Source organism: Myotis brandtii, unplaced genomic scaffold (assembly GCF_000412655.1).
Source record: "Myotis brandtii unplaced genomic scaffold, ASM41265v1 scaffold1167, whole genome shotgun sequence".
NCBI classification, from domain to species: domain Eukaryota; kingdom Metazoa; phylum Chordata; class Mammalia; order Chiroptera; family Vespertilionidae; genus Myotis; species Myotis brandtii.
The window spans coordinates 1,619,673-1,629,614 of record NW_005354039.1 but is presented as its reverse complement, the minus strand read 5'-3'; the positions used below and the strand labels follow the sequence as shown (position 1 = coordinate 1,629,614).

The 9,942-nt window shown below is 52.6% G+C and overlaps 1 protein-coding gene across 1 annotated transcript in view; it reads left to right on the top strand.

The window, feature by feature from the left end:
* Positions 1-2,709, top strand: part of VPS53 (vacuolar protein sorting 53 homolog (S. cerevisiae)) — a 140,091-nt gene extending 137,382 nt beyond the window's left edge. The window contains exons 22-23 of the mRNA XM_005858327.2: positions 449-553; positions 1,039-2,709. Of these exons, the coding sequence (XP_005858389.1) occupies positions 449-553; positions 1,039-1,209 (276 nt within the window). The 3' untranslated portion in view covers positions 1,210-2,709. The remainder of the gene's footprint in view (positions 1-448; positions 554-1,038) is intronic.
* Positions 2,710-9,942: the final 7,233 nt, after the last annotated feature.

Sequence of the window (9,942 nt, the reverse complement as noted above, 5' to 3'; positions counted from 1 at the left end):
ATAATTTATTTATTTATTTTTTTTAAAGCACAGCCGGCATGGTCGAACATCGACCTATGAACCAGATCACGGCTCGATTCCCGGTCTGGGCACATGCCCAGGTTTTGGACTCGATCCCCAGTGTGGGACTTGCAGGAGGCAGGCAATCAATGATTCTCTCTCATCATTGATGTTTCTCTCTCTCTCTCTCCCTCTCCCTTCCTCTCTGAAATCAATTAACAAAATATATTTTTTTAAAAAGAGCAGTCTAGGTGTTTATGATTCAGCACCTTTAGGAAACATGGCTCTAACATGTTGAGATGAAATAGGCCATCAGGACGTTTCTGCGTTGAGGTTGCTGCTGCTGGAAGGATATCTTGCAGAGTCCACTTTGTGGTCGGCTTGCAAGTGAGACTTGCCCTCTGGCCTGAGCTTCCCCTGAGAACCTGCTCTTGTCTCTCCCTTGTAGGTAGTGATGGCCCCTCATGAGCCCTCGGTGGTGTTTGTTGACAACTACATCAAACTCCTTACAGACTGCAACACAGAAACCTTCCAGAAGATACTGGACATGAAGGTTAGTTCAGGGTCGTGTGTGGTCCACATGCACAGCCTTCTCACACCCCGTGGTTCTTAACTGGGCCCTGGGAACTCTCTCAGAATGCCGGTGCCTGGCCCCACGCTGCAAACCACATGCCCAGAAGCCTTTTAAGGAGAGGGATCCCGGCATATGACCTTCCTGGTTGCCTCCACGCCCATGGAGAACTACTGCTCAGTGGAAGGAATGGACTGAAGGGGGATATTACCTCCCCTCCCTGTTTACCTGTCCTTTCTTCTCTCTCAGCCTCTTCTTTCTCCTACCCTAGTACCTGTTTTTGTTCCCCTGCTTCTCTCCCTGGCTACTGCCTAGGACTGATAACTCCCCAGGAAGAAAGTGTAAATCCTCAGCCCCCAGGAATTGGAGTTCTCAGCCCTCAGCTAAGAGCATCCCAGATGCTACACTTGCCCCTCGGGCCTTCCTGGGCCCGCCTCACATTGTCCTCCTTTCTCTTTCAACCTCAGGGGCTGAAGAGGAGCGAACAGAGCAGCATGCTGGAACTCTTCCGCCAGAGGCTCCCCACCCCGCCCGCAGGGCCCGAAGCCTCCAGCTCACTGTCCCTGCTGGCTCCCACACCAGAACAGGAGTCTTCTCGCATCCGCAAACTGGAGAAACTAATTAAAAAGAGACTGTAGGGGCGCCGGCCAGTGACCCTCAGCGCCCGGCTCCTGGAAGCCTCACCCTCCTGTGCTCAGCCTGACTCTCAGATGTCCATCTTGAAACTTCCCAGGACATTTGGGTTGCTAGTGTGTGTCTCCTAAGCCCTGTCTTACTTCCTGTCCTAATCGGAAAAGCCCCATCAGGGCCCGGTTAGCAGAAGGCAGTCTCAGTGGCTCTGGATCCTGCAGCAGAGGCAGGCTGGGTGAGCGGCCCTGCCCTTCACTGTTGTTTCTGGGCTGTTCTCACTGGTCCGTTGTCACGGACTCCGTAGCCTCCCTCCCTCTGCGGCCTCACCCTCTGGCAAGGGGCCCTCTTCCTCACGTGCACCCATCCAGGCAGCTTCGGTGACCAAGCCTGGGTCTCCGCCTTCCTCCGTCGGCTGCTGTCTGAGGGGCGCTCTGGGGCCCGAGTTCATGAAGTGGCAGGTGCAGGGGTAGGAAACCAGCCTTTCTTTATGAAGGAAATGGAAGCAGGACCGTTCTTTCGTGTGAATCCCAGTTTGGGTACATACTTTGCTTCTGGTACTTTTCGACTTGGCCAGGTTCTCCCTGTATTCTCATTTCTCACTCATCTCCAATTCGCTCTCTCTGTGCATCCGAGAAGATCCCCCGTGTCTCTCACCCAGGACGGCACGTGTCGGCCCCCTGTGCCCTGGGCTCCTGGCCCGGCTGCGGGGCAGACCCATGTCTGACTGGGAGAGAGTTCCAGGCTGGGCGCACTCACTGCTTGACAGAAGGTTATTTCCTCCGTTTCTTTATTCCCACTCTACGCCTGACTTCGAGGGGAGGGGTGGCCTTTTTCCTAGAAAAATGTCCTAGGCTTTCTCCTTAGATGAAGCTCTGGGGCAGCCCAGGCGGCCTCTAATTCCTTTCCTGCCCCTCCATGTGCAAACCCAAAGTACGTTGCAGGATCGCCTGAAAACAGCAGAGGCGATGCGCGGGGCCAGAGTGATGTGTTACTTTATGACCAACGGAAAGAACCCAGGTCCTGAGGAGCGGGCACTGACCTTAACCCCCACCTCAGAACCTGGCAGGGCCCAGGCGCACCCTGACCCGGCCCTACCGTCCTGCCCTCCACGGGCGCCGGGCCAGCGCAGCTTGCAGGAGAGAATCGCCCCACAGGACTGTTTCAGTCCGCCCGTCACCCGCGTCAAGAGGGCGGGTAACGGAGTTGCCCAGGTTCACCTGGTTCCTCCCGTCGGCTGTGACCATGGCCTCAGAGACCCGTCAGTCTCAGCGTTTGTTCAGGAATTCTGAACGAGGTGTTGGCAGGGGGCGGGGGCGAGAGCGAAGGAGGGCGGTGGAGCTTCTTACAGAGGATGCCCCATCAGGCCCAGGATAAAACTGGGGCAGCAAATAGCACTCAGGAGAGAGGACGTTTCCTAAAAATTCATGAAACTGCCTGGCTGGCTTGGCTCAGTGGTTGAACTTCGACCTATGAACCAGGAGCTCACGGTTCGATTCCCGGTCAGGGCACATGCCCAGGTTGCGGGCTTGATCCCCAGTGTGGGGCATGCAGGAGGCAGCCAATCAATGATTCTTTCTCATTGTTAATGTTTCTCTCTCTCTTCCTCTCTGAAGTCCATTTTTTTTTTAAAAATTTCATAAAACTTGTGATAGCCATCCAATAGGAAACGTTAAGGTTTGAAAATGTGACCAGAACCTGCCTATGTCTCCCCTTCTGTCTTCCCACTGTAACCACTGCACCTGCCCCTTCCCCTCCATCAGCCTCTCGCCCAGACTCTGCCTGTGGCCCAGCTTTCGTCCTGGGCCTCGTTTCTTCACCCGCTTCCAGCTATTGTTGCTAGTGCGTCTTCATGTACTGAGCAGCTCAGACTCGAGAACACCGAGAAGGAAGTGAGTGATGGAAGAGAGGTGTGGCCTCTGCTAAGATCAACTAGGAAAAGATGGCTAGATGGGAAGAGTGCAGCTCAGTGGGTGGGTCTCGCTGTGCCCGCCGCTCCGGTGAAGTTACACAGCGGCACTAATGGAGGTCATGTTCCCTGCCCCGTGTGCAGGAAGGGGCAGTGGGCCCGTCTCAGACAGCAGTCAGTTCAGCCGTCTGTCGTCGACCTGGGAAGCCGGGGAGCTGCTGCACCTGGTTCTTGTCACGCTCGGTGTCTGCAGATCCACACTTCTTGCTGGTTCGCTCATGGGGAGTCATTTTCTGGATGTCTCCGTAGTGGCGCTGAGATGTCAAGCCCTGTGTTCCGCCGGTTGGTGGTCACAGCCAGGGAAGTTGCTTTCTTGATTTATTACACTGTCAGTGATCTCCAGGGAGTCCCCGGATGTCAGCAGGAGTGTGTGGTAAATGTCTCGTTGATGGGGTCGGAGTGCTGCATGTGCATCCTGTGAGGACAGAGCACGTTTCTCAGCTGAGGGAATGCACCCCAATCCCTGGGGCTCGTGTTACAAACACAGACGCCGGGAGGTTCTCGATGAGTAACTGTGGAGGGGCCACGGTGTACATCACTGCAGTAGAGACACTTGCTTTCCTGAACGGTTCCCGTGGCACATCTTCATAAATGTGTGATTTTCCTGGCTCTCCAGGCAAGTGAAATGCCTGTGCAATTGACCTGGTGCCGACATGGTGAAGATCCTTAGCTGGAGCCAGTAGGTGTCATTTAAACTTGTGTTGACAGGAGGGGCCATGCCAGAAACTGCTGTCCCATCCTGATGAGGATTCTTCCTGTTTTGATGAGCCAACCCCAAAAGAAAGCTTATTTATTACTGTCACTTCCAAATATAAGGGAGCAGACATTGGTAAAAACGGTTGCTAACTGTTATTAAGCTAAACTTAGATACTGTTCGTTCCTCTGACTTTCTGTAGCCCTTTAAAAAAAACGTTGAAGTCACTTAGGTGGTTAAAATAAATATTAGTAATTTGTCATTGAAAAAGAGTTCGCTGCTGCTCTTATTATGGACAGAATTCCTGAGAGCTGGCTTGGCGAGGCCCAGGCTAGAGAAAGTTCTGTTTGGTCGTCGCAGGGAACCACAACAGACAGGGCTGTTTTGACCTCCAAGCTCAGCTGTGGCATTGAGGCTGACTACCAGCACTCCTCCCCTCTTGACAAAGAACCAGTCCTAGGACCTGCCCACCTCCCAGAAAAGGGTGCCCCCTCTCCCATGCCGAGGGTGACTCCTCAGCGGAACCCAACAGGACTGAGAGCTCTGCCAGCGACCAGGGTGACGGTTCCCGGGCGGACAGGGCGAGCGACAGGTCTGAGGCTGCAGCCCGATGCCAGGGGTGCGAGGGAGGTTCCACCGGCTCATCCTGAGCTGCCATCGGGCAAGGAAAATTAGTTCCCTGTTTACGGAACGTTCCCGGGAAATGCCAAAAGCTCACAGCTGGAAGTGCAGTCCCCCTCCCTAGGAGGAGAGATCAAAGTGCCGCTTGCTTGGGGGTGAAAGCGAGTGTTTCACACTTGTCTGCGCCCCAGTGAGGTCGCTAAAAATAAAACGAGCCAGCGCTGCATCGGGCCACTTCAATCAACAAGGCCTGGGAGACACGGCACATGCAACACTGGCTGCAGAGGGGACTGCTGCATTTCACACCGTAAATAGCCGTCTCCAGGCTCATTCTAGTGGCCGTCAGGACAGACAGCCCCGGGCCCTCAGCGTTCTGTACAGTTCTATACCTGTGGGCGATACCAGTTTCCTTAAAATGGAGAGATTGGTGTTTCGTGCAAATAGCTTTCGTTTTCCCCATCTGGAAGTAATTTCTTGGTGCATATTGGAGCATGAAATACTGCAGTTAATTAAAGCATTACTGGATGTCATTTGCTAGGATGTATTTCCTTACTGTTGACAGAAAACAGAATGGACTATAGGAAAGAATTAGCAAGCCCGGGAACCTGGGGCTCCCCCGTCCCCCCCCCCCCGCCCCCGGCGTCTGCCCTTCTCCCCGGTGAGGCTGTGCCCCTTCCCTGACGCCTCAGGAAGCAGCGCACGAAACATGCGTCCCTCGGTGAGGTCCCGGCATGTCCCGCCGAGGTGGAAACCTCTGTAACGATGTATAAAGCGCTCGCTGCTGATTTGGAAACCTTGCGCTCTGCGTTTCTATCCTGTTGACTTTCCCTCCGCCGCCTACCGCCTACCGTCCCAATCCCAGCCGCTTTCCCACGGCCTGCCCCGGGATTTCTCCCCTGCACGCAGCAAGCTAATCCCGCTTCCTTAATAACTGGGTGGGCACTGAACTTTGGGGGAGTCTGATGTTTCTTCCAGCCGTGGAAAGTCTTGCAGCGCTTCCATTAGCTTGGCTTCGAGATCATTACCTCGTTTCCATCCTGGCTTTCAGCAGCCCCCGCTTTAATAGGGGAGCCAGGGTTCAGTAGGGTGGGAAGAGAAACACTTCCGGATGAGCCGCCTAGAAGAGCAATGCAAGGTGATTTACCTGCGCGGTTTCTTCCTGCCTGCGTCACCGGGCAGAGCGGTGGGATATGCAGAATGTGTCCATTGGAAGCAAAAGCAGCCTGGGAGGGGAGACGCCTGCGGACACCTGGTCTCCAGGTCTGGTTCTGGCACTTTGATGTTGCTCCAGTCACTGAGCCTCTGAGCCTGTTTTCAGGATCTGTGAAGGCGATTATAACCACTAGAGCTGTGAAGCTCACACAAGGCCGGGTTGGGGGCACATGCTCTGTAAGCCGTGCAGCAGTGTAAGACGCGACGTGTCCATTGTCACCGGCCAAGCCTGAACCACAAGCAGCTGGCTGCACGGGGTGGTTGGGGTATAAGGCCGGGTGGCTGGCGGGCTTGAACACAATGGCCAAGTGACCACATACCCTGCTGCTGCGTGCAGGCGGCATGCGCAGCAAGCCTCGGAATAGCCAGTCTTTGCCTTTTTAGGTCATGACTGTGATATCCAACTTATTTGAGAGTTTGAAGACTCTCCATCCTCTGCTCCTCTTGCCTAGCAGCTGTGTATTTCCGTAGCATTTAGGGATAAACCTGCGGACACTGAGAGAGAACTTCCTCCCTCCCAGTGGTGTTGGCGGGGCTGCCCGCTGTGGAAAATGTGGCACGTTTCCTCCGAATGCAAATTAGGAGAGTTGCTGCAGGCTCCCTTCCAAAAAAATCTTTCAGAATCGGTGTCCGGTGTCCACAGACCAGACTTCCAGTGGCCATTCCTGGCAGGGACAAAATTCTTTTTTTTTTTTTTTTTTTTTTTTTTTTTAGCCTGCCATGCCCAAAGAACTCTAAGCAGGACTATCCTGGGACAGGCTGGGAAGCTGAGGTTCCCCAGCTATTGGGGTTACTTTACGGTTGCCTTTTAGAGAAGGCTAGAGCTGAATCCCTGCACGCAGCTGGCAAGCACTCGCCTGGCTCTCCCAGGCCCCTTCAGGTTGGTGGCGCAGGAATGCTGGGCCTCAGAGCGATGTTACAACGAAAACTGTTAAACACGGTGTCCCCCAGGAATGCTTATCACTTCATCTGAGGGCTCTGGTAGCTTCTGCTCGGTAAGCAGATGGAATTTGCACAATTGCCCGGCCTCCTCCTGCTTTGGGTCATTTTCCAACAAGTGAGAAATTAAGGCCAGCTTCTCAACAAACCTCCCTCAACCTCTGGGGCCAAGAAACCTATTTGCAAAGCGGCTGCAACTTTCAGGGGCACCAGGTGAGGTGGCAAGAAGCTCAAGCTCCCACTTGCTTGCTTTGTGCTGATGGAGGAGGGCGCTCCTCTGAGCGGAGAAGCGGACCAGCTGCTAAAGAGACACGTTCCACAGGATTCTTCACCAACTCCAGTAACTGTGATTGGGCTATTGGAGCAGCCACGGGAGAGCGACAGCAGGCGAGTGGAGAAAACAGCAGATATTGTATAAAGAAAACATGAGCTCACACGCAGAGATACCCCCGCCACGTGCCTGTTGTGTGGCTAGCACTGCTCTCAAAGGATCCCAGGTGTCGGCTGGCTCTGTTGTCAGAGGAGGGCGCTGATGGTAGTTAAGGTCAAGGTGGTTTAGCCCTGGGCCTTAGCTCTGCCCAGTGCCCAGCTACTGTCTGGCATGCGGATAATATCTTTGCTCACAAGGGGGACTGAGAGGTCTAGACCATTTAATGCTACCTGTACACCTTGGGGGTAGGGGTGGGGTAGGGAGAGAGAACTAGTTACTGATATTTATTGCCTCTTAGATTCATTATGATTTCTCACAAGATAAAAATCCCTGTTAAGTAGGCATGATTGGCTCCATTTTGTAGCTACCAACCTGGAGGCCTGGAGGGCAGATGACATGTGACATGCCCAAAGCCACTGGCTACCAAGTGGCTGGGCCAGGATTCGGCCCCGGTCTCTTCACACTATACCAGGGCATCCTCCGTGCTCTTCACACTATACCAGTGGTTTTCAGTTTGTGAGATACAATGTTAGGTGGGACTCTGGCTCTACAAAACCGATAAAAGTATTTGATTAATATATGTTGTGAGTTCAGATATCTTTCAAGGCAAATCCATGAGAACACAGACTATTTCAGTAAGTAGAAAGCATTTTAAGTCTGTGTTTATGGATTTATGTATTATCAACCCCAGCATCCAGTTTCTCTCTGTGTCTTGCTTTGGTTGCATAGAATAGAGAAAACTTGATTTAATTCAGCTAAGAATGTGCAAATAGTGTTTGTTTGTTTGTTTGTTTGTTTGTTTGTTTGTTTGTTTTAAGCAGCCCTTCTGCTCTGGCCGGGTGACTTGGTTGGAACATCATCCAGTGCACCAAAAGGTTGCCGGTTCAGTTCCCAGTTGGGGCATGTGCGGGAAGCAACCTCTCTCTCTCTCTCTCTCTCTCAGATTACAGAAAAATAAAATTAAACAGCCCTTCTTTCGAGCCCACATACTCTTCAGTTATGCAGATGTGACAAGGACTCCATCCTGAGGTCGGCCTGGACGTGAACAGCCCTGCCCTGGCAGGAACTCTCTCTCTCTCTCTCTCTCTCTCTCTCTCTCTCTCTCTTTCTCTCTCTCATATTACAGAAAAAAAAAATTAAACAGCCCTTCTTTCGAGCCCACATACTCTTCAGTTATGCAGATGTGACAAGGACTCCATCCTGAGGTCGGCCTGGACGTGAACAGCCCTGCCCTGGCAGGAAGCTGCTGCCGCCATGAACAGCTTCTGTGCATGGTTTTCTGATCTTTGTACAGGAAAGGGCACCATTTCATTTGAAGCTCACTGTCCATTCAACAACACGTCTGAACGGTCACCCAAATCCCGTTCCAATCGCCCTGAAGGCCACCTCTGGGTTCATCCTTGCTGCCTTCAGAAGAACCTAAAGCAAGGAACCCTCCCCCACCCCCTGCAAGGCAGCTGTGTTCTAAGAACAAAACAGGGCACCGGAATGGGCGGAGGGGGCTTGGGTAACATTTAAAAGGAAGCCCAACCTTCTTTCAACACCCCCACAAGCCCCAAATCTTCAACCTGTGTCCTTGCACGTCTGTGTGCAATGCCCCCAGCCTTTTCAGGGCCTGAAGCATGAAAACCGTAACAGTTGTGTTCCATTGCCTCACACTTGGGCAAATCAATTGCAGAGGCTGCTGGGGCCAGAGGCAACTGTGGGGCTCAGGGCACCCGTACCTCCCACAACCCCTGGGCATTTGCTGGGCACTGTAGCAGTGGCCCAGCTCTCTAAGTGAGAAGCTCTGAGTTGGAGCATCAGCGTTGGGTGGTATGTTGGTTTATTTGTTTTAGACCTTAAGCCAGATTCCCTCATTTTGCAGAGGGAAACGAGGCCCCGAGAGTTTCCGTCACTTGCTGGCCCGTTACTCCGAAAGATGATGAGAGATGACTGGCAGAATCGAAGCCAGCCTGTCCATCCCACTTTCCACTCCCCATGCCACTCTGCCCTGCTATCCTTCCCCGAGTCCACCCTCCGCCCGCCGAGTTCCTCAGAGCTTGCCCCCATCCTACTCTGTCTGCAGACCAGAGCAGGGACCCTCACACTTTCCCTGGTCCTGCCACGCTCCCAGCCCCCGGTGACCACTCTTGTGGCCTTTGTTCCCATTTCAAAGTAAGTGTACAGCCGCCGCCACCATTCCCCCCAAACGTGCATTCCCTCGCATTCAGCATCCATCTCAAGTACCTTCCAGGAACTTCTCTTGAAGGTCACCAACGATCTTCTTGCTGAACTTTCATTCCCTTTGCTCTCACCGTTATGTGATGAGTCTCCCCTCCCCATCGGAATTCTCCCTTAACGCCTCTGATGCCTTATTTTCTTGGCTGCAATACTCCTTGGTCCCCTCGCTGACTTTCCTGTCCTTCTGAGTCTTGACCAAAGTCAAGCCCAAGGTTCTAAGGCCCCTGTGGTTTTCACTCCAGACTCCTTCAGGGAATATAGCTGCCACGACAGGAGGAAACACCAGCCATGCCTTCTGAGATTCTCAGGTGTTTTGTCTCTTCCTTCCCCTTCATTTGACTCCAGTCCACTTGTCCCATTGTTAGCTCCTGGGTAACATCTCCTGCTAAACTCAGCTCCCATCCTGGAATTCCTGTGTTTCCTAGATCCTCAGTCTCAACTCTCTTTGTCACTCAGTATGGCTAGTTTATCATAAAAATTCTTAATTATTAATGATTACACAAACAACAGTCATAGGGTGACACTCAACCATTGAGCCACACCAGCCGAGTGTAATACTAATTTTTTAAAAATATTTTTTTATTGATTTTTTTTTTTTTTTTTACAGAGAGGAAGGGAGAGGGATAGAGAGTTAGAAACATCGATGAGAGAGAAAC